The following is a 25,404-nucleotide window of genomic DNA, read 5'->3' on the forward strand; positions in this document are numbered from 1 at the left end:
AGCATACTTGACATGCCATGACTCAGAAAATTGTGGTGATATGAATATGTTTGTATAACAACCAGCAATAATTTTACAGACTTAAAATTTTATTTTTATATACGAAATAACTACACAACCATCCTGCCTCTTTATAAAGAGCTTTATATTAACATTCTTGAGATATGTGCAAAATGGCATGACTCAGAAAATCGTGTAACTTTCCACGAATTTTCTTACACATTTTTTAACTATGTATAGGAAAAAAGGTGTAACTAAACATCCTGCCATTTTAAATAATGTCTACTTAAATTATTTATTTTATCATAAAATTTATTTTATGACTCAGAAAATCACGGAACCAGGGTGAAAATTTTCCACAGAATTTTAAAAGGGACAAGTGCAGTTAAACATTAGGAGACGTCATGCCAACATTTTTTCGATCATTTTCAAATAATTATGTTTAATTGCTTAAGTTGGCAGGACTCAGAAAATTATGAAAATTTCATTATTTTCATTACATGTTTGTATATCTATATACTCTTTTAGTCCTTTTGCAACCCTCCTGCCCAAAAAATTTTCTTCATAAAATTGATAGTATCCTGTCATTCTATGGATATGGCAGGACTCAAAAATTCATTGCCACTCCCCATTTTTTCCTCATGAAAAATCTAATTTTCACAGGAAAATGTCACAGGAAACCCGTGGATTTTTCCATAAATTGTAAGTATTTTTTCTAACCTTCCAGTTTTGCAAAGGGCAGGACTTAGAAAATCGTGGTTGAAGTTCTGTTAATATCTCCCGGTTTATAGTATCATCTCATGGTTGATGCAATCACTACTATATGCGTTAATGCATTCGACTTTACAATTTTAAAAAACTAAAGCAAATTAAACTGTTAATCAATGCTAAAATTCTATAGCGACATCAAAGCTGTAAACTAAGTAACATTTTCTATAATATAGAGTAAAATGTACCTAAATAATAATTATATTATCTTTTGAATTTGAATATTCGATTTCAATATTCTATCTAAATGCTTTGAACAAATGGAAAAAATTAAAAATAATAACTAATGGACTAGTCTATATTAATAAAAAGCTTTTAAAAGTTATAATATTAGGTAACCAATTTAAACTAAAATGGAGCACTATATATTAATTTTTAAATTGTATTTAAATTGTTAAGTAGAGTAGACTTTTCAGATATTAACATGAATTTCAAATCATCATCATCATCAGTGGCGTCACAGCTCTTTATGAGCCAAAGACTTTTCCGTGCTCTAATTCCAATAAATTTTAAATCATTCTCTAAATTCTCTAAGTTGTCTTGGTACCTAAGTCTCGGTCTTCCTCTTGCTCGTTGTCCTATCGGCCCTCTTCGGTCAAAAACTTTTCTGACTATGGCATCTTCCTCTCGCCTGGTTACATGCCCTATCCATCTAAGGCGTGCTACCTTAATGAATTTTATAACGCCTGGTTATCCAAAACTTATATACAACTCTTGCGCCACAAACCTTGTTCTTTTATCCCTCCATAAATTCTTAGGATTTTTCGCTCGAAACGTTTGAGCAGTTCTTGGTCATACTGTGTAAGTGACTAAGTTTCTGAACCATATGTTAGCACTGGTCTTATTTAAGTTTCTTCGTTAATTTCTAATCGCAATATGCAAAATAGGCCAGGGCCGACAATTTTTGAGATGAAAAAAATAGTAACAGGAGAGAACCCATTGAAAAAGGAATAAAATATAACAAAAATAAGAGCAAAGATAATTTAAGGAGTGAGTTATTAAGGGTAAAAAACAATGTCCTATGGAAAAAATTCAATAGCAAAGTTGTAGGCAATAATAAGATCTACAACTTTTATCCCAAATCCAAATCTAAATAGGGGAGGTCATGTCCCGATCCAAGTTTCCTACCAAATATCCAAAAATCCTTTCCGATTATCCAACCCACAGGAGTAAACCTAATGCGCCAGAAAAATCATTGGGGAAGGCAACGGGAAACCACTCCAATTATTTCTCCCGAGTAAAGTTAACATGGCACAATCCAAACATAATCAGAGTATTACTGATCATGAATCTCGGAAACCAAGATCCGGCAGGGAAGAGCGCGCACCAGACTGTAGGGCCTTCCCGGTCGTCACCACACGAAACCCCTACAATTTAAAAAGTACGACAACTTTAAAAATGTCTAGCAGTACAATCAGATTAGGCACATGGAATGTTAAAAGCCTCTATGCAGCAGGCAAGCTCAGTAACTTAGTTCAAGAGGTTAAACGCTTAAAAATTTATATAATGGGCATCAGTGAGCTCCGCTGGCCTGGAGCGGGAACATGTGAACAAGATGAAGGCACACTATACTATTCTGGAAGTGTAGAAGATGACGTACATCATAGGAATGGAGTTCGCATATTTATAACATCTAAATTCAAGAAATATGTGAAAAATTTTGTACCTTTGAACGACAGACTAGCGATGCTCCAATTAAATAGTAAACCATTTAATGTCAATGTTATCCAGATATATGCCCCTACTTCAGAAAAGAAATATGACAATGATGTGGAATCATTCTATAGTCAACTAAAACAGACACTTAACAATCTAAAAAGGAACGAAATCACATATATTATTGGAGATTTTAACGCGAAAATTGGTCAAGGAAGAAGATCTGACCTGGTAGGTGAATATGGACTAGGGGAGAGCAATGAAAGAGGCGATAGATTATACCAGTTCTGTCAAGAACATGACATGATAATCGCAAATACATGGTTCAAATTACACAAAAGAAGATTATACACATGGAAGGGACCAGGAGATAAATCACTTCATATAATTAGAAATCAGATAGATTATATTCTAGTAAACAAAAGATTTAAGAATGGTGTCAAGAGATCAACGACATATCCTGGTGCAGATATCGGTTCAGACCATAACCCTCTAATAGCTGACATCCAAGTGAAGCTCAAAAAAGTCGAAGAAAGCCCCAAAACACCAAAATTACATATCTCAGCATCCAACAAAACGCTAATAGAAAATGACCTGAATAATTAGCTAAAGAATTCAACAAATGAAAACAATACAGAAATATGGAACACGTTTAAAGATCTTACCTGGAAAGTAATCGAAAAATATACAACAGCAATGCAGAGGCACAAAAAACAACAATGGATGACTGATGAAATCCTGGAATTGATGGAGCAGAGAAGAAAACTGAAAGATAACAAGACAGAATACAAAGAAAAACAGAAACTAATTAAACAAAAAATAAAGGTAGCTAAAGAAAAATGGATGGAGGATAAATGCAAGGAATTAGAAAAGTTGAATGAAAAACATGATACGTTTAATATGTTTAAAAAAATTAGAGAAGTAGCTGGTCTTTATCATAAGAAAACTCCACATACTATAACGGATTCGTCGGGAAAAATGATAATAGACGAACACGAAATTCGAACTACCTGGTATAATTGTATAAATGAACTTTATAATGATGATAGACCCGAAGAACTAGAGACTTTAGATGAAGGTGAAGGACCAGAAATACTAAAATCAGAAATACTACATGCTATAAAATTGTCAAAAAAACAAGAAAGCCGTTGGTCGTGACAACATACCTACAGAAATGTTAAAGCTCATAAATGAGAAAAACATTGGAATACTAGTCAAACTTTTCAATGATGTTTATTCGACTGGTGATATCCCTGAAGATTGGTTAAAGTCCGAATTCATGACCCTAGGTACCAAAAAAACAACGTCCGAAAAACTGTAGCGATTATAGAATGATAAGCCTTATGAGCCACACTTTGAAAATCTTTCTACGTATCATCCACAGTAGAATCAGAGATAAATGTGAAGAAGATCAGGATGAAACACAGTTTGGCTTCAGAAATGGACTGGGAAGCCGAGACGCACTCTTTGCACTAAATGTATTATTGCAGAAATGCCGAGATCAAAGGAAAGACGTCTTTGCTGTATTTATTGACTATGAGAAGGCCTTTGATCAAGTACAACATCACAAATTAATTAAAATATTGAAGGATAGAGGAGTTGATAGTCAAGATGTACGAATCATAGAAAAATTATACTGGCGTCAAACAGCGACAGCTTGCATAAATAGAAAATCAACAGAAATATGCAAAATACAACGAGGTGTCAGACAGGGTTGTATACTGACCCCACTGTTATTCAATTTATATTCAGATAGAATATTTAAGGAAGCGCTGCATAATTTGGAATGGGGTGTGAAAGTTAATGGAATTCTGATAAATATAATCAGATATGCAGACGATACAGTTATTTTAAGTGATGATATGAATGGATTACAACACCTTTTAAATGCTATTGACACAGTGGGAAGAGAGTTTGGCCTAAACATAAATTGTTCAAAAACAAAATACATGGTATTTAGCCGTTTGGCCCATCAAGATTCACGGTTATATGTTGATGGTCATATAATTCAAAGAGTACCCACTTTTAAATATCTTGGTTGCCATATTACTGAACAACTAGATCCAGATAAAGAGATAAAATGTAGAATCGAGATAGCTCCCACGACATTTTTAAAAATGAGGTCATTCTTCTGTAATGATAACTTGCAACTTCAACTTCGAAAGCGCATGATTAAATGTTACATTTGGTCAGTCCTCTTGTATGGTGTCGAAGCATGGACATTAAACATATCCACCATTAATCGTTTGGAGACCTTTGAAATGTGGCTGCACAGACGTACACTGAAAATACCATGGACGGCTATGCTGACAAATGTGGCAGTCCTTAAGAGAGCAAATGCTGACCGCGAGCTGCTTAATAACATCAAATATAGAAAGATGGCCTATTTTGGACACGTAGTAAGGGGAGACCGGTATAATATTCTTCAACTTATGATGATGGGTAAAATCGAAGGACGCAGGAAACTCAGGAAAAATTCCTTGCGAGATTCCTTATGTGAAATATAAAAACATTCCTTGTATCGGCATCGTATTTAGTTGCCTTACCGGAGACCTGAAGATGCATAGCAAATTGTAGTATGCGAAACCGGTCGTCGTAAGTATGGTATGTTAAACAGTAAATGGTTAAGTTCAATTCCTTGTATCGGCATCGTATTTAGTTGCCTTACCGGAGACCTGAAGATGCATAGCAAATTGTAGTATGCGAAACCGGTCGTCGTAAGTATGGTATGTTAAACAGTAAATGGTTAAGTTCAATTAGTTACCACTATAAACAGCCCGGATTAACCGATAATAGTATAAAAGGCCCGGTTTCAGGTAAAATTTATTTTAGGCTTTATTATGGGAGTACCGTCTAGTCAGTGTTAATTGCAAAAGACCAACTCTGTCTACCTCGGTGGCTTATCGCTCCGGGTGGGTCTTAACAATGGGCCAGGTCAGATAAATTTAATAATATTTACGACCGCACTAATTGAATTCAAACCATTTACTGTTGAACAAACCATAATATTAAACTGATTGTAAGTCTAGTTTTATTTCTCATACTTAAATTGAAATGGACCCACAAACCATAAATTTAGCATTTATCATAAATATCCTTTTAAAATTCCTACGGTGTTTTGTTGAATGTTATGTTGGAATTTTTCTGCATATTATTGAAAAAAATCAATGTTTTGCATATTATTGACAAAAGTAGTGCATATTTATGGGTATAAATAGTTTGAGTAGACATATTGTCCTAAGTCTGGTAATCACTTAATATTTTGTCTATTTTTCTTATAATCAGAAACTATATCTTGTCTTTGTTTAAAAGGACAAGCACTGATCCAGAAATACAAAACTGAAAATATAGAGTTGCAAATTGCAATCAGACCAGTAGTTACATACGCAGCCGAGACAGACAATGTGCCTCACCGGTAAAGATGAAGAAAAATTAAGAATATTCGAAAGGAAAATCCTAAGAAGAATTATGGGTCCTATAAGAGTGAAAACCGGAGAAATGGGAACAGACATAACAACAGAAGAGACATAATGAAGAGAGAAGATATAGTTAGATTTATTAAAGAGCAGAGACTGAGATGGCTAGGCCACATACAGAGAAAAAACGACCTACTGATTAAGAAGGTCACCATATGGAAGCCAGAAACTGAAAGACCAAGGGGAAGACCCAGAGAGAGATGGGAGGATCAGGTCATAAGGGACATCAAAATTGTAACAAAAGCCAAGTCATACAACAAGCTTTGACAATACACAAGAAAAATGCGGAGTGATTCACCGCAATAAGCGAATCAGAGAGCTCTAATTTGCTCTAAGTAACAGCGGCAAACATTAATCCGGAATGAAAAGCCGTGATGATGATGATGTCTTGTCTTTACATTGAATAAGGGTTGTTCTGTGATAGTGGGGTAGTGCCACCGAATGTACCGGGTGTCCCAATAAGAATGGCTCTCGGCCATATCTCAGAAACCGTTTATAGTACAGATTTGAGAAAAAAATATTTTGAACAAAAGTTGCATCGGGAAAAGCCTGGAAATTATTTTCATAATTCTAGGTCCACCGCTAGAGGGCGTAATTGAATATCAAAAATTAAAAAAATCAAAATTTTACAAAATTTACCTAATGAAACGGCACTGGAAATCCAATCATTGTATTCTTCATAAAATTCTGCGCATATCTGATTTCACAAGTTTAAGTCTACCTTTGCAAAAAAAGATGAGGTTGAGTGGGAACGTTCTTATGAAAAAATGGCTGTAAGTCCGGTTCTGCTAAATCGAATTTTGCATACTTGGTCTTGTTGAAAACAGCTCTTCTTCATCAATGTAAGAGTCTTATTTTCGAAATAGCCTAATAAGTAATATGCCAGCTAGTAGGCGTTATTTAATTATTTTTGGAAATCTAGTTTTCTTTGGAGAATATTAAATACAAGTATGCATTTTTAATCCTGTGTTACAAAATTAGCCCACATTAGCAACAGAATACCGAAAACAGCATGTGGATATCTTTTTTCTATCTCGAGATATCTTAAGAAACGTATAAATTTTAAATAACTGTTTATGTCACCGGTAAACGAAGTTAAGGAAAAGTAGTGTGCTATGGAAAAACAAAGAAACATTTTCCAGATGTAAACGTACCTATATAATTAATTAAAACAACAATAAGAAAAACAACACTATAAAATATAACAAAGAAATAAAAGCAACTTTCGATGCCTGTTTCGATTACTCTTTTAAGAGTAAATTGAACAGCAGTCTCAATTTCTGCTTTTGAAGTGCTTTGAATGGCGTTTCGTATTTTCTAGATCATGTTTTCTCGAGTAGTGGGCCTAGCGGCAAAAACAAGGTCTTTAATCCGTTTCCATAAATAAATGTCTAAAACAGTTAAATCTGTTGCTATTCAATCTACTCTTGAAAGAGTAAATGCTTGCATCGAAAATGATGAGCAACAATTTGAACATTTAGGCAGTCACTAAGTACTAAGTAATTAGTTGCTTTTATTGCTTTGTTATATTTTAATTAATTTTGTTATATTTGTTATATTTTGTTTTAATTAATTATATACGTTTACATCTGGAAAATGTTTGTTTGTTTTTTCCATAGCACACTACTTTTCCTTAACCTCGTTTACCGGTGACAGTAACAGTTGTTTAATATTTACACATTTCTTAAGATATCTCCGGATAGAAAAAAGGTATCGACATGCGGTTTTCGGTATTCTGTTGCTAATTTGGTCTAATTTTGTAATACAGGATTAAAAATGCATACTTGTACTTAATATTTTCCAAATAAAACTAGATTTCTGAAAATAATTAAATAACACCTCCTAGCTTGCATATTACTTATTAAGCTATTTCGAAAATAAAACAATTACATTGACGGAAAAGAGCTGTTTTAAAAAAGACTAAGTATGCAAAATTCGATTTAAGAGAACCGGACTTACAGCCATTTTTTCATAAAAAGGTCCCCCTCACCCCCACCTCTTATTTGCAAAGGTAGACTTAAACTTGTGAAATCAAATATGCGCAGAATTTTATGAAGAATACGATGATGGGATTTCGAGTGCCCTTTCATTAGGAAAATTTTGATTTTTTAATTTTTGATATTCAACTACGCCCTCTAGCGGTGGACCTACAATTATGAAAATAATTACCAGGCTTTTCCTGAGGCAACTTTTGTTATAAATATTTTTTCTCAAAGCTGTACTACAAAAGGTTCCTGAGATATGGCCGAGGGCCATTCTTATTGGGACACCCGGTACAATGAAGCTTTTGATAACAACAATGTTTTAGATTTACTAAATTTCTAAAATATGTCTAATAAAAAATCAGTTAGATCGTTTGTCCTGTCTTATTTTGTCTGTAAATAAAACTACTGCTACTCTATTTAAACCTTTACCTCTCAAAGAAGTCAAGAGCATTGTTTGTAGAACCCATATAAGCTATTCGTCCATCAGCAACTAAAATTAGTTGACTAAACATGGCAAATATATCTGAAGAAGGTTGATGTATGGTACACAAAATCGTTTTTCCGGTAATGGCCATTTGGTTCATAATTACCACCAATTTCTGAGCAGAATACGAGTCTAGACCAGTTGTAGGTTCGTCACAAAATAATAGAGGTGGATCTGTAAGCAACTATATAAATTGTCAGTAATTTTGTTTAATAATAAATATTTTTTAAATATTATAACTTGTCGCTGGATCGTTTAAAACCCAAAATAATTTAATTCATAAAGTCGTCATAAACAAAACATAAAACAAGTCAAATTCAGAATTATTTACATGGGAGACCAACTGTCGCTTACAAATGATAAAACTAATAATATAGAAAAATATACCTCCTTCTTAAAAGTCATTAAACAAACAATACTGGATGCAACATGTAAACATCCAAAAATTCTAAAAGTTTTAATTCACATGTTTCAACTCCCATTCTGTACATAACGTTTTAATATCTCTCTCTCTCTCTCTAACTTGTCGTTTCCCCATTACCGAGGATCGTGATTTCTTCCAATATTCCTAACAATTCTTTTCCATTGGTCTCTATCTTCAGCTGCTCTAAGAGCTTCGCAGAATGAGTTTCCAGCTGAATTCTTTATTTGGTCGAACCATCTAGTTGGTGATCGTCCTCTTGATCTTCTCCCCGGAACGTTTCCAGAAACAATTAATCTCTCCAAACTGTCGTCACCTCTGCGAACCACGTGACCAAAGAATTGCAGTATTCGTTGCAGTCATATTGTGGACAGCCTTTTTTAAATCTTGAGTTGGTTTAGAATGGAAACTTTTGTCCTATGAGCTGTCCAAGGTATGCGCAGCATTCTTCTCCAGCACCACATCTCAAAGGCATCAATTTTTTGGCGCTCGCATGCGCGAAGAGTCCAAGTCTCTGCTCCGTATAGAAATATTGAGAATACAAGGGCAGTCACCAGTCTCATCTTGATATTTTGAAAGATAGATCTGTCGTTCAAAACTTTAGTTAGGCGACTCATCGTATTTTTTGCCATACCAATACGTCTCCGAACTTCAGCTTCACAGTTACCATCTTTAGTTATACTAGACCCGAGATAGACAAACGTGTTTACTATCTGGTATCCTTGTAACATGTTAGTCAGTTGAATAGTGTCGAATCTGTCGACCATCTTTATTTTTGTCTTAGCTTTATTGATTTTTAGAGCAACTGTATTGCTTTTGTACTCAACTCTTCGCAGGAGATCAAACATTTATTGCTCATTTGCTGCTATAAGTGTAGTGTCATCAGCAAATCTTAAATTGAAAATTTTACTACCAGCTACTGTTACTCCACCGGTCCATCCTTCTAAAACCATCCTCATGACATGTTCACCATAAATGTTAAGTAAGTCAGGTGACAACACGCATCCTTGTCTAACACCTCTCGGTCTTGAATTGGTTTGAGAACTTATGATCTAGTCGAACGTTTTAATAAGGGCCTTATAAAAATTCGAACGGTAGTTTGTTATAAACATTCCAATTCCATCTTAAACTTCGGTGAAAAATACTTAGTGTCTCTCCGATTAAAATAAACAAAATCCAAATGTTTATTTGAGTCAATTGCCTTCACTTATAGTTGTTTTTGAATTTCATCTAAAAAGCTCCGATCAAGCTATCCATCGTTCAGTGTCTTAGCTAGTGGGGGAATTTTTACCGGCGAAAAAATCATTTAAATGCTTCATTTCCTGGGGTAGGTATGTACACAATCTAAAAATACAATTATAAGATGAACCATTAAAAGTATTAAGTAGTAGTAAGAATATTTCCAAAGATAAGTTTCCGTGATCTGCGGTCTCCGTGAAATACTCTGTCTGTATTTTAGGTTGAACGTAATCCTATAGAAAATGTTTACGTAATCTTCTTCTTCTTTACGTGCCATCTCCACGACGAAGGTTGGCAAATATTATTGCTATTCTAACTTTTGACACTACAGCCTGAAAGAGTTCAGTAGAGCTACATCCAAACCATTCTCTGAGGTTTCTCAGCCAGGACATGTTTCTTCTACCTATGCTGCGCCTTCCTTGAATCTTGGCCCGCATTATTAATTTTATGAGTTCATATCTATCATCACGTGTTATATGACCCAAATATTGTAATTCTCTTATTTGGATGAAATCCAGTATCTCCCTGCTGTTCTCTATTATTCTTAGTACTACTTCATTGGTTATTATGTATGTCCAGGAGATTCTCAGCATTCTTCGATATGTCCACGTTTATTATTGAATGCACTTAAAGCCTTTTCTATTCTTACTCTGATTTCTTTGATATAATCGTTTGTTTTATTAATGTTTGTCCCTAAATAGTTATAATTCTGAACTCGTTCTATCGTCTTATTATTTACGTGTAGATTGATGTTTCTAATATTTTTCTTTGATATAACCGTGAATTTTGTTTTCTTTGTTTAGTAATAGACCAAATTTTTCACTCGTTGCAACAACCTTATCTAAAATTCTTTGTAGTCCAAGAATAAAATAGGACAAAACCTCGCAATTTTTACAAAATGAATCGATTTGCTTGAAAATTTAAGAAGAAGTAGTGGATAGTCAAAGGATCAAAATCTATATCATGCTAAAAGGCGCTTTTACCATGGGGGTGGTTGCCACCCCATCAAGGGGGTGGAAATTTTTATTATATTTTGACCGCAAGATTTGGTAAAAACATTCATTATAAGCAAAAAAACGTTATATATATTTTTTTGATAAAATTAATAGTTTTCGATTTATTCGCCATCGAAAGTGTTAGTTTTGTATTAAAAAAATCAATGTTTTTAATCAGTTTTCTGCTAATAACTCAAAAAGTTTTCGTTTTATCAAAACAACTTTGCTTAACAAAAATGTACCTTTTGAAAAAATAAACAAAACCGTTTTTTTTATTTTCTTTAAGACCAATAGTAATCGAGCTATACTTTATTATATGTTGGCTCTTCTTCGTCAAATGCTAAATATTGTAGTTTCAAAGTCAAAGGACGGGAAAACTATGCATTTTTCGAGGATAACTTGTTAAAACTAATTTAAAGTATTTAAAAATGTGTGTCTCCAGAAAAAATATCTAGCTAAAAAAATTAAGTGACTTATAATGAAGAGAATGTCAGTCCCTATTTTTTTCAGCAAAAAAGTGATCGTAAACAACCACCTAATCACCACACTAATTAAAATTTGTCATTGACCTGATTTGGTTTTCTTGATTTATTTATTGTTAATAGGTTCTAGAAGTTTGATCGGCTTAGAATAATTAGTTTTTAAAAAAATGGAGTTAAAAGCGAATAACGAGTTTTTGTAGTTTCGTAAAAAATGCCTTTTCTTCAGAAAAGAAAGATTACCATCAGAGATACGAAAAAATATTTAAATATGAAATTGTAGCTTATTTAATTCCCAAGAACTTGGTTTGCAAAATTTTTTACGGCAAAAATTGAGTGAGTTATTGACAATTGAAACTTGTAATATCATGCAAAAACCACCTTTACCAACCCTTTCAAGGCCACCTCCTTTTGTGGCTGAGAATTTTAAAAGGATTTAATATTAATGGCCTTATAGATCTTCTAAAAACCTACAAAATTCTTTTTTAACGAACTTTCTAAGATAAAAAATAAAAAAGTTACGGTTAAAAAATCAATATATTTTTTTGAAAAAACGGAGAAATCCAATTGGAAGCATAATAATGTAAGTTAGCGGTATTTTTAGTCATTGGCCTTATTTATTCTTCTTTATTTATGTATTATTAATAGATTCTAGAAGTTTGACTGGCATAGAATAATTAGTTTTAAAAAAACTGAAGTTTAAAGCGAATAACGAATGTTTGAAATTTGGTAAAAAATGCCATTTTTTTTCAGAATAGAAATATTAGCATCAGAGATACGAAAAAATGTTTAAATATGAAGTTGTAGGTAATTTAATTCCCAAGCACTTGGTTTGATAAAATTTGTTTTACGGCAAAAATTGAGTGAATCGTAAATGAGTATACCATCGAAAAACATTGATTTTTTAGATATAAAACCAACACTTTCGATAGCGAATAAATCAAAAACTATTAATTTTATCAAAAAAATGTATATGGGCCATTCCACGAACATAAGCCTGTTTTGGATTACTTCGACAACGAATATTTTACTGTGCAACATAAGAAGTACGAAAGTAAATGGCGCTAATTCCAATAAACAACAATGTAATTTGCAATTTACTTTCGTTCTTCTTATTTTGCACAGTAAAATATTCGTTGTCGAAGTAATCCAAAACAGGCGTATGTTCGTGGAATGGCCCATAGAACATTTTTTGCTTAGAATGAATGATTTTGTTAACTTTTGCGGTCAAAATATAATACAAAATTTCCACCCCGGAGATGGAGTGGCAACCACCCCCATTGTAAAAGCACCTGTCGGCATCGTATAGATTTTGATCCATGGACTATCCGCTACTTATTATCAAATTTTCAAGCAAATTGATCCATTCTGTAAAAATTGCGAGGTGAAAAGCTTTGGTTCCTGGACTATTGTACCTACGTAATAATCAGGCTTAATTAATGATTTTTTAAGAGAGATATTAAGGAGGATATTGGGACCCATTTGCGACAATGGTATATAAATATAGAGCATAAGGTTCAACCACGGGCTATATCAATATTAAAAAAACAGTATATGGCAAATTATGCGAAAATACAAAGATTGCGCTAGGCAGGTCACCTTATAAGAATGGATAATAACAGAACACATAGTAGAACTCTTAGTGGAACTATGGTGGGACTTCGGCCAGTAGGAAGACCAATAAAGAGGTAGATAGACGAACTGAGAACCGATACTAAAGAGATATTGAGGATGGATAACTGTAGGAGAGCAACCAGGGACAGAGATACTTAGAGGCGGATGCTGGGGGAGGTCAGGGCCCGACTTGGGTTGTAGCGCCATGGGAGAGGAGATAATTTTTTTTGTACTTACCTCTGTGGCAAATGCCAATCGCTTCTTCTCTCCACCAGATAATGATTTGGCCTGATCTATACCTCCAATTTTAAGATCAATGCACTTCATTAGTCCAAGTTGTCTGAGAATGTCGTATATTAGCTGTTTTTTATCATTTCCCGATAGTCTTCTATCAAGCTTTAAATTGGCCTAAAGATGTATTTATAATAAATAAGTCATATGTGATCGAATATTTCTGCGTAGTCCAACAATATCTAGTTTCACAAGTTTACTACTAGGTCAGGGTAACAGGGTGAAACCATTGTAAAAGTGAGAAAATATAAAAAAAAATAAAAGGAAAAATTATTTATGGGTGGGTTTTTTAGGGTAAAAAACTATTTATTACGATTACTTACATTTTATTATTACGTATCGTATAAGTCATACTCAAAAACTTCAGTCAACTTCAGAACCATATCTCCCATCCTAATTTCTAAATAAAAGAGATGACGGCACAAGGTTGCCTTCGACATGGAGACCCATCCTTAAGAAAACATCATCCACTCCATCTACCAGTCTTAATCCAGAATGTTCCCGCCCACCCCCACCCACACCACTCCATCGAACCATGGCATCATCGATGGTCAACATGGGCCAGCATGGGCCAAAATGGGTCAACATTGGCAACATCTTTCCCTCGACCTAGGTGGAACTTTAAAAAAGCAGACTAGGCGACTTTTACTGTGAGATTGGATAAATGTTTGGGATGGATAACCCCAACACATGCAAACTATATGAGATTTGTTGGCGCGGTTATCTCGTAAGCGAATAAAACTATACCCAGAGGATATCGTAAAGATTATGTCCCAGGATGGGATGAAAAATGTGAGAAATTGTATCAAGAATACAACGAAAGCCAAGCCCGAGAAACTGCGGACGAACTACTGCAAAGTTTGGATGCAGCCAGACGACAAAAATGGATGGAAACTGTGTAAAAACTAGACTTGGTAGTAGCAGACACTCAACTAGAGACAAAGTACCAATAGTTCCCAACAGAGTGGCCTCCCACATTGTAGCAACCTCAAGGGCACCTACAGATCGGGACCACGCCACTAAAGTAAAACAAGAACTAAGAATACCAAAGTCTGCATGTCCGCCTACATCTTAATACTCTGATGAGTTTACTCCAGAAGAAATAACCTCAGCAATATCAGAAATTAAGTCTACAAAGGCACTCGGCTCCGATAAAATACATCCAGAATTTTTACTCCACTGTGGCAAATATGCTAGGAAATGGCTGGCTGATTTCTACACATATGTATATGTTAAATTCAGGAGAAATCCCCCATTCGCTAAAAAAGGCCTCCATTATAGCCGTATTAAAACCAGGAAAGGCAAATGATCAACCCCAAACTACCGACCGATTGCACTGCTGAGCTGTGTCTATAAACTGTTGGAACGCTTAATCTACAACAGAATTAGTAAAAACATATTTGGGTTGATTGATACCTATTGAGCAAAGCAGGGTTCAGACCTAACCGCAGCTGCGCAGGTCAGATTCTGTCCCTAACAACACACATTGAAGCAGGTTTTCAAAGAAAACAAAAAACATCCGTTGCTTTCACTGACTTATCAGCTGCATACGACACCGTCTGAAGACAAGGACTAATCTGCAAACTATTCCGTGCCATCCAGTACCAAAAGGTAACCAAACTCATTGATAGCATGCTCACCGACAGACCTTTTCAGGTCACAATGGGCAACTTCAAAAGTGACCAAATGAAGCTCAGCAATGGACTGCCACAGGGATCTGCTTTGGCACCCTTACTGTTTAATTTTTACATCTACCTAGGACAACTTCGCAGAAATTTGGCTACGCTGATAATTGGGCCATTGCGGTAAGACATAATAACATGGATGTTACAGAAACAATACTGACGGATGACCTTGCCGTTATGGGTGAATACGTTCACAAATGGACGCTACGGCCCAATGCAACAAAAACCGAAGTGTGCTGTTTCCACCTGAATAATTCCCAACAAAAAACTTTTCGTTCACTTTGAAAATAGACTACTTACTCATAACTCAACACCAAAATATCTTAGAGTGACTCTTGAAAGAACGTCAAGTTTTAAGGAACACCTACAAAGAACGGCAAACTAAAGACGTGAAATACATAATATAATTCAAATGCTATGTGGCACCACATGGGGGTCCTCAGCCTCCGTACTCAGATCATCAGTTCTCGGACTCGTATACTCGGCCGCTGAATATCCTTCCCCGGTATGGCGCAATAGCAAACACACGCAGATTATTGACACCCAATTAAACCAGACAATGCGAATGATCTCAGGTACAATTCGACCAACACCGAACTATTGGCTTCCCATTCTGAGTCACATTCCACTGCCGAAACTAAGAAGAAGTCATTCTCTTCTCAGAGAATATCGAAAAATCGAGGCTAACTATCAACTACCCATCCACCATGATAAGCTTGATATCGAAATGAACAGACTGCGCTCCAGATATCCTCCAGTGTTAAGGGCCACCTCATTACATCAGGAACATTTCGACCTCACCAATGCTTTTAGACGACAATGGGAGAGTGACTCACCACAGGAAGCACACCAAATGGCCTGTATCGATCAGAAATCGCCAGGCTTTGAACTACCCCGCAATACATGAACAACGCCCAACAGAATAAGAACAGGTAGCGGTAGATGTGCTGACAGCTTGCATAGGTGAGGAATAGCCCTTACTCCTGAGTGTGACTGTGGTGCGCAACGACAGACCGTCCGTTGTTGAAGAATGCCCCCGAAGGCGGTTCCCTAGAGTTTTCGATGAGTTCCTGAATGCGACCGAAAATGTTTTACATTATATTAACCCATTATATTAGATGTTTGTTTGTAATACTTTATGTAACGTTTTATATATTTTTTTTAAATTGTGTGTTCTTATTGTATCTATGCCATACGATAAATAAAAATAAATAAAATAATCATCGATGGTATAAATGAACCGTCCAGCACCAGCGGCAGCAGTAGTGCAGTGACCAGTGAACAGTATAGTGTCTGTGGGCTTAGGATGCTGAGACCCCGGAAGCCCTGAAGATAACGTCAGAGAGGTCGTCTAAAGCTCGACCCAGTGAATATCGATGCGGTTCAACCTGGAAGCCTGGTCAGTTTAATTTTAATAGTTCTTGTAATAATATTGATTTTAGCTTCAAGTTTAATTATATTAACAGCCGAAACCTTTTTGGACTAAGTGAAACGAGATAATGTTCTACAAGGCAGATAGATCTAGTTTGAAAACTTACTAGTAAGTTATTAGTAAAAACGATTACTTTAATTTCTTACCATTATATTCATGTGTTCCCTTACTGTAAGATAAGATAGCAACATATCCTCTTGGTGCATAAATCCGCTTAAATATTTCATATAGTCCCCAATTTGTCGACCGTTTATGAGAATGTTGCCTTCAGTTAATATTGAACCTGATAACAAATAAATGATAAAGAAGGAGTTCACACGTAATAAAATAGAGAAGACCAAGAAGGAAAACCCAAGATAATATCCGGCGTTTGAAAGAAAATGTGGCGCATGCAATGGTATAAATCATTTTGTGCCAGTGTGTAAACGATGCACACAAGAAGAAAGAAACACAGCAAGAAAGAAGGCATTCGAGATTCGAGTGTAAGTGAGGAAGATAAGTAGATATACAAGGTGGCAAAGAGGTAAGCAAAGCGCGCTGTAGCTACTGCTAAGGAAGCTGGATGAAGAGTTAGACACACCAGAGTGGATGAAAAAGTTAAACAGAATTGCTAAAGTATAAATTCATCAAAGGACTTGATTCATGTATGGTAGATTAAAAGTGCGGATGCAAGAGTGTTAAGAACCGATGTTGAAATAAAGCAAATATGGTATGAGCACTTTAGAAAGTTAAGGTTGGCAGGTATCTATATGTGGTTGGGAGGAACAGGAATAGTTTGAGGCATAGAATTGCTTGGAGAAAAATTAGGACGAGTAGGAAATCTTAAAAACCTTAGTTCCTACATAACGGAAAATGGAACACTAGATGGACAGATACAAAAGTGGTGAGATTTGTGGCGGTGAAGTGTATAAAGAATATTCAGGAAACGAAGATGAAGGTAGCTGACATGAGAATTTTACGGTGGATGCTGGGTAAGACTATAAGGGGCAAGATCGGGAAGGACTGACTTAGAGAAAGAGCCGTGGTGACTAGATTTTCAACAATAAAAACTGCAATTGTTTGGTAACGTTTGACGTAGACTAACTATGTGGGATGAAAGATAGAGCTGTTAGAAGTTGATGGAAGGGGAAGGACTGTTTAGCAGAGAAAGAAAGGTTTAGGTGAAATAGGTGGCGAAGAAGAGTAAGGAACAGTGACCCCTGAAAAGGAAAAGGCTGAGGCTTCTATTATTTGTTTTCATATATTCAAAAGGCTTACCTTCAGTTCTATATCCTAAAGCAGTCATCAAAGTACTTTTGCCAGCACCGCTAAAATAAAAAATGAATATAGTTTATTAAAACGTTAAAAGTCTTAAATTAATCAAAATACAGGGTGTAACAAAAATACAGGTCATAAATTTAATCACATATTCTGAGACCAAAAATAGTTCGATTGAACCTAACTTACCTTAGTACAAATGTGCACATAAAAAAGTTACAGCCCTTTTAAGTTACAAAATAAAAATCGATTTTTTCCAATATATCGAAAACTATTAGAGATTTTTTATTGAAAATTGACATGTGGCATTCTTATGGCAGTAGCATCTTAACAAAAAATTATAGTGAAATTTGGACACCCCATAAAAATTTTATCGGGGTTTTGTTCCTTTAAACCCCCCCCCTCCAAACTTTTGTCAATTGTCAATTTATCGATGTTCCAATTAAATAATTATTGTAGTACTAATAGTTAAATACTATGTTTTTAAGACTTTTTTGCCTATTAGTACTTTTTCTAAAAGTTAGTTTTTATCGAGATATTTTGAATATTTGTCAAATCCACCACATATTTTTGTATATGGTTAAGGAGACTTGGTAATAATATGAAAATTTACTTATGATTTTAGGTATATTTTGAACCATATTAAAAAAGAAGCCACATCTCGATAAAAGGTGCCTTCTCGAAAAAATACAAAGAGGCAAATAGTTTTAAAAATACTGTGTTTAACTAATGGTACCGCAGTAATATTTTAATTGCAACGTACACAAACATTTGGGGGGTTTAAAAGAACAAAACCCACATAAAATTTTTATGTAAACATATTAAAAAATAAGCCTCAACTCGATAAAAACTGCCTTATGGAAAAAATACTAAGAGGCAAAAAAGTTTTAAGAATATTAAATTTAACTAATGGTCCCACAATAATAATTTAACTGAGACGTACACAAAAGTTTGGGGGGTTTAAGGAAACAAAACCCCCATAAAATTTTTATGGGGTGCACAAATTTCACTATAATTTTTCTTTAAGATGTTCCTGCCATAAGAATGCCACATGTTCATTTTCAATGAAAAATCTCCAATAGTTTTCGATATATTCGAAAAATCAATTTTCATTTTGTAACTTCAAAGGGCTGTAACTTTTTTATGTGCATATTTGTACTAAGGTAAGTTAGGTTCATTCGAACTATTTTTGGTCCCAGAATATGTGATTTAATTTATGACCTGTATTTTTGTTACACCCTGTATAATAAGTGTATTTTACTTAATTAAAGTGTAGGCAACAAGTGTATAAATATACCTTGATCCCATTATAGCTACCAAACTGCCTGCTTTAACAGCTCCAGTAACTAAAAAAAAGAATGTTAGTTATCTTATAAACAAACATTTGTATTGCAACCTCCGTTAATTATCTGTTTGTGCTGCATCTGGCCATTTTTCGTCGTTGACGAGTATACTGAAAGATTTTCCCAAACTAAAGTTACTCCCTCTTCAATAGGTGACCATCGTGAGTAGGTACGTTGCCTTTTCTTCGCCAAACTAGCTGAGGCATATATGTCAAATTCGTTCTAAAAATAAAACGTGGTTTTAGTCACCTACATCTCTAATTAATTATACCTTATAATTGTATCGAGTATAGTATACGTAACAAATATAGTATGTACAAGGGTCTGATTTGTAGGTTTTGGTAGTTCTGATTTAAGGGCATGGGCGCAAATATTTTACGGCTATCCCTACTTTTTCTGTCTTTGCGGGACAAATTACGTGTTTTAAAATTCCCACTGATATGGATATGTAAACATTAATTGACAAATGTAATCATTAACTTTAAAGAGATGGCTTTTGAATGTTCTTGGATAACTGTTACTTTGCTTAAATTATTAATTTAATTAATTAATATGATAAGTTTTTCACTAACTATGTATTCAGTGATTGTAATAATTTGTATTAGTCCAGAAAGCCACTGCGCATCCGCTAGGAAAAATATTCTAATTCGGATTTTTTGCACAATCTTACTCAAAAAGGACTCCTTTTAACAAATTTGCATGTTGCCAGGACCAAAAGGTGGTCAAAAATTTTTTAAACGTTTTTTTTTTGTTTTTTTCCTAAAATTATTATTTTTGCATGAAAAAAAGTTTTTTTTAGGTTTTTTGGATCATTCCAAACAGAAAAGGTCTTTAGTGACTTTTCTCTAAAAATGATAGTTTTTGACATATAAGCGATTAAAAATTGAAAAATTTCGAAATCGGCCATTTTTAACCCTCAAAAACTATGTGAAAAACTGAAAATTTGAATGTTGCCAAGGTCAGTAGATATTCTTTAAACATCGATTGATGAAATCCCGAAGAGTTTTTTGCAATACAATATTCAAAACTCCTTTGCTTTTTAATTGCTAATCAAGCTTGCGCGACACTATTTTCCACCGACAGTATGGTGCAAATGAAAGGAATAAATTCGTTATTTCCTAAACTGGCGACTTTAAGGAAAAATCCCGAAACAGGTCGATTTTTATTTTTAAGTTATGATATTTTGGCATATATGGTATACTAGTGACGTCATCCGTCTGGGCGTGATGACGTAATCGATGATTTTTTTAAATGAGAATAGGGGTCGTGTGGTAGCTCATTTGAAAGGTTCTTCAATTCTCTAGTCAGTAATGTAAACATTTACATAATTATTCATACAGGGTGTGCTTCTACTTCTTTTTTTGTCAAATAATTTAATTTAATAAAAGTTTTTTGGACACCCTGTATAAATATTTATATAAATGTTTATATTACTGAATAGAGAATTGAAGAGACTTTCAAATGAACTAGCACACGACCCCTATTCTCATTTAAAAAAATCATTGATTACGTCATCACGTCCAGATGGATGACGTCACTAGTATACCATAAATGCCACAATATCACAACTTAAAAATAAAAATCGACCAGTTTCGGGATTTTTTCTTAAAGTCGCCAGTTTACGAAATAACGAATTTATTCCTTTCATTTGCACCATACTGTCGGTGGAAAATAGTGTCGCGCACACTTGATTAGCAATTAAAAAACAAAGGAGTTTTGAATATTGTATTGCAAAAAACTCTTCGGGATTTCATCAATCGATGTTTAAAGAATATCTACCTACCTTGGCAACATTCAAATTTTCAGTTTTTCACATAGTTTTTGAGGGTTAAAAATGGCCGATTTCGCAATTTTTCAATTTTTAATCGCTTATATGTCAAAAACTATCACTTTTAGAGAAAAGTCACTAAAGATCTTTTCTGTTTGGAATGATCCAAAAAACCTAAAAAAACTTTTTTCCATGTAAAAAAAATAATTTTAGGATAAAAACAAAAAAAAAAAACGTTTAAAAAATTTTTGACCACCTTTTGGTCCTGGCAACATGCAAATTTGTTAAAAGGAGTCCTTTTTGAGTAAGATTGTGCAAAAAATCCGAATTAGAATATTTTTCCTAGCGGATGCGCAGTGGCTTTCTGGACTATATACTGTACAACAAAAACTAATACTCAATCCAGAAAAGAGGAAAAGTTATAAAGTGACTTTTTAATAATATATTGTTACTATGGAACGCTTACAATTTTGAACATCAACAACAAAATACTTGGATCACAGAATATATCCTGCTGTATTCTCTGCTTGGATTCTCCATAAATAATAAATAGCTTTTTATTAAGTTCACGTCTTAAAAATCAATTATTTATCAAATACACTATCAATATTATTTAATCAACATCTCAAAATATTCCCGATGCCATGTCAAATATTTAAAATTGTCACTGTCTTGTCACCATATTCTATTCGACTCAGTGCGTTGTATGACAATAAAGATAGCGAATGTTCGATTTGGAAAATATCACCACGGACATAGTGTCAATTTTTTTTTTCAAATCCGGAAAAAACTAATAAATATTTTTTAAAAATTTAAACGCAGAATGAAAGACTAAATGATAATCGAGGGCCGAAAGTCTCTTAGAATAAATAAAAAGTTTCTATTGAACGAGATATTTGAAATTAAAAATCACACTACATTTTCTCTTAGTTTTTCACCCATGTAATTAAAATAAACATTAAGTAACGTTTACACGTATCCAGTAACTGGCGCCAATCTCACTGGCACTCTTATTAAAAATCCTAATACTGCCACTGAAACCACAGGTAAGACAGCGCCAGCGACTGGAACGCTGTGTTTACACGTGTCTACAACCACTGGGACGGGGTTAAAGGGGACGCGGACGAGGGCCACTGGCATGAAAAATAGACCAGCTTTCTAGTCGAGACAGCGCTGGCAGACAGCGCTGGACTGGAGCAAAAAAGCGTTTACATGATGCCACTACCATGCCAGCACTGTCGTTCCAGTGCGACTGGCGCCAGTTACTGGATACATGTAAACCTGCCTTTACAGAAGTTTTCAGGAACTTTCGGCCCTCGGTAAGAACGTAATCTTTGATTCTGCGTTTAAATTTTTCAAAAATACTTATTAGTTTTCTCAGGATTTGAAAAAATGAATCCCATTTAAATAGCATTGGAGCCAAAACTACGTACACATCCCCTTAAGCTATTTTGGTAGTTCTGGTAATTAAATATGTAATTAAAAATATTTAACTAAGTAATAATCTAATCAAAATCAATGGAAAATCCCAGTAGCTGGCTGTATACCATAATTTAAAAATCATACAGAAGTAAAAACTTCGTTTGAATGGTATAAAAAAAGTTTATTAAAAACCATTAAAAGTCATCCAAAAGCGAATAATCCATGCGAATCCTTTTGGTTGACTTTTAATGGTTTTTAGTAAACTTTTTTATACCATTGTACAAACGAAGTTTTTACTTCTGTATGATTTTTTAATAATCTAATCTTATAAAAGCCTAATGCGATAAGTCATGCAGTCTGTCCGGGGCATTTTTCGATATTCTCATAATGACTCCCGGATAATTTTATAATTTATATTTTAAACAAATTATATAGGTACGTTATATTCAAATAATATTTTTAAAATTAAATAAAGGAATTTCATTAAAATATTTTTCAGCTAACAAGACCGCTTTGCAATTAAATGCTGATAATTTTATTACTAGCGGAGCAGATAAGCAGCGATATATTTTTAGGCCAGGGTAATAAGACAAAAATATACCCCGTTCGTGACAACTCAGCAGCCAGGGTACTGAAGCATTTTTTCGAGAAGTAATACCTATAGGAACAAATTGTAGCTATTTCCTGCGTAGGATCTGGCGGCCATTTTTCTTTATAAACAATTAACTGTCAAAAAATGGCATTTTTCCCTTTTTTTTCAAATGACTGGAAAACAGTGAAACTTATGATTTTTCTAGTACAAATATCTTTGAGATTATGGAAGAAGCTTTATAATGACATATTACAAAGTTTGTTATACTCATTTATTGTTAATATAATTGCGAAAAAAGGTCGGAGTTGCAAAAAAAAATATTTTCGCAATAACTGTTGTAAAAATTAGTGTACAGGATTGAAATTTTTGTCAAATGAGGGTTCTTTGGTGCTTAATATGTGATAAAAATTTCAAAGCGATTCACTCAATTGTTTAAATCTTATTCAAATTGTTTATTCCAGAGAGCATTTTATTTTCAATAACATAAGTCAGAAAAACATGACGTTAGAACCATTCCACAGGTATTAAATGAAAGAGCATGAGCTATATTTTCAACTTGGTTTAAAAAAGCGACTAAAAAATGCATTTATTAGTAATAAATAATTATGCAAAAGTATCGTAAATCTTTCCTTATAAACTTTTTGGATAACTTTTTCCAAAAAAATTAAATTTTTTACCCTGTTTTAAGTGCACAACTACCAAGTAATGTTATTTATATGATAATTGATAAAAAATTGTAATAAATATATATAATTTCTTATGTAACAAAATAAAAAGTTTATAAGGAAAGATTTACGATACTTTTTCATAATTATTTATTACTAATAAATGCATTTTTTATTCGCTTTTTTTAAACCAAGTTGAAAATATAGCTCATGCTCTTTCATTTGACACCTGTGGAATGGTTCTAACGTCATGTTTTTCTGACTTATGTTATTGCAAAAAAAAGCTCTCTGGGATAAACAATTTGAATAAAATTTAAACAATTAAATGAATCGCTTTGAAATTTGTATCACATATTAAGCACCAAAGAACCCTTATATGATAAAAATTTCAAAGCCGTACACTAATTTTTACAATAGATATTGCGAAATTATTTTTTTTGCAATTCCGACCTTTTTTCACAATTATATTAACAATAAATGAGTATATCAAACTTTGTAATACGTCATTTTAAAGTTTTTTCCATAATCTCAAAGATATTTGTACTAAAAAAACCATAAGTTTCACTGTTTTCCATTGATTTGACAAAAAAGGGAAAAATGCCATTTTTTGGCATTTAATTGTTTATAAATAAAAATGGCCGCCAGATCCTACGCAGGAAATAGTTACAATTTGTTCTTATAGGTATTACCTGTCGAAAAAATGCTTCAGTACCCTGGCTGCTCGAGTGTCATGGGAAAAACCTTATTACCCTGGACTATTTACACTACCTTTATGAATAACATTTTACTGGTCTGTTGTTTCAATCAGCACTCCTCAACAAGTTATCGTTTATTGGTTTTAATATTTTATTACAATAGTATTTATACGAGTACGGAATATTTATTTAAACAGTGAATTTATTACATGTTAATTTTTTTAAATTTCTTCTGACGTATCGTATAATGTAGGTTTACCCAATAATCAAAGTTATGCCTTTACAAGAACATATTATTTGAAAAATAAGGAGTATATACCATGTGTAAATAAATGTATCTCCTTTATTCACAAGTTTAAAAATTTGTTTAGTACCTATGTATGTATTTCTTAAAGGCACACAATCATTGAAAAATGATTCATGCTATTTAAAAATATCTTTCTGTTAAGGACATTGTTATCGACAAAGTAGATCAAATTCAAACTTGTCATCATAAAAACACATCTGTGTATCGTTAAAAATTAATCGATGGTCGTGGGTTGTATTGGTGTTGTTTAATAATTTAGCAAAATACATAATCAGCAAAAATCTTATTTAAAACATGCGAACGGTTTTTTCAATCACAATCAATGCAGTGTTTATGCCTGTTATTATGGCTGTTAAATAATTTGTGTTCGAGTGTTTCGTCTATTGTACAACCCTCGTCACTGATCATATCTTAATGGCAGCTAATCTGGAAAGCTCAACGTAGGTGGCGCTCGTGTAGTTGGAGGTCACGTCAACTTACATCAACACTTCAAATCAATCTATTTCCAAGTAAATATTGCATATTTGTTTCGCCGTGTGAATTAAACTCGAGAAAATAAAATCCCTCAATGTTGTGCTATGCATTTGTGCTTATCGAGAACATCAGGTCACAGGTTTCTCAAAGATATTCTGAAGAGAAAAAAATGGATTGTAGCAATAAGAAGGGATAAATATGTGCCGACTATAAACGCACGTATCTGCAATAAACATTTTGTTGAAACAGATTACGTATTGCCCCTAGATTCGAGTGTAAAAAATAGAATACTTCACTATAAAACTCAGAACAAAATTTATTATAAACGCACGGATTAAGATATGCAATTTTATATA

General features: G+C 33.8%; 1 protein-coding gene across 2 annotated transcripts in view; it reads right to left on the reverse strand.

The window, feature by feature from the left end:
* Positions 1–25,404, reverse strand: part of LOC114327235 (protein scarlet) — a 118,470-nt gene that overhangs the window by 70,046 nt on the left and 23,020 nt on the right. For both annotated transcript variants that reach the window (XM_028275779.2, XM_028275778.2), the window contains exons 2-7: positions 19,179–19,347; positions 19,080–19,128; positions 17,783–17,832; positions 16,672–16,808; positions 13,355–13,525; positions 8,315–8,553 (exon numbers count right to left, since the gene is read on the reverse strand). In XM_028275779.2, coding sequence (XP_028131580.2) covers positions 8,315–8,553; positions 13,355–13,525; positions 16,672–16,808; positions 17,783–17,832; positions 19,080–19,128; positions 19,179–19,347 — 815 coding nt within the window. The remainder of the gene's footprint in view (positions 1–8,314; positions 8,554–13,354; positions 13,526–16,671; positions 16,809–17,782; positions 17,833–19,079; positions 19,129–19,178; positions 19,348–25,404) is intronic.

The sequence above is a fragment of the Diabrotica virgifera genome, chromosome 4 (genome assembly GCF_917563875.1).
Source record: "Diabrotica virgifera virgifera chromosome 4, PGI_DIABVI_V3a".
NCBI classification, from domain to species: domain Eukaryota; kingdom Metazoa; phylum Arthropoda; class Insecta; order Coleoptera; family Chrysomelidae; genus Diabrotica; species Diabrotica virgifera.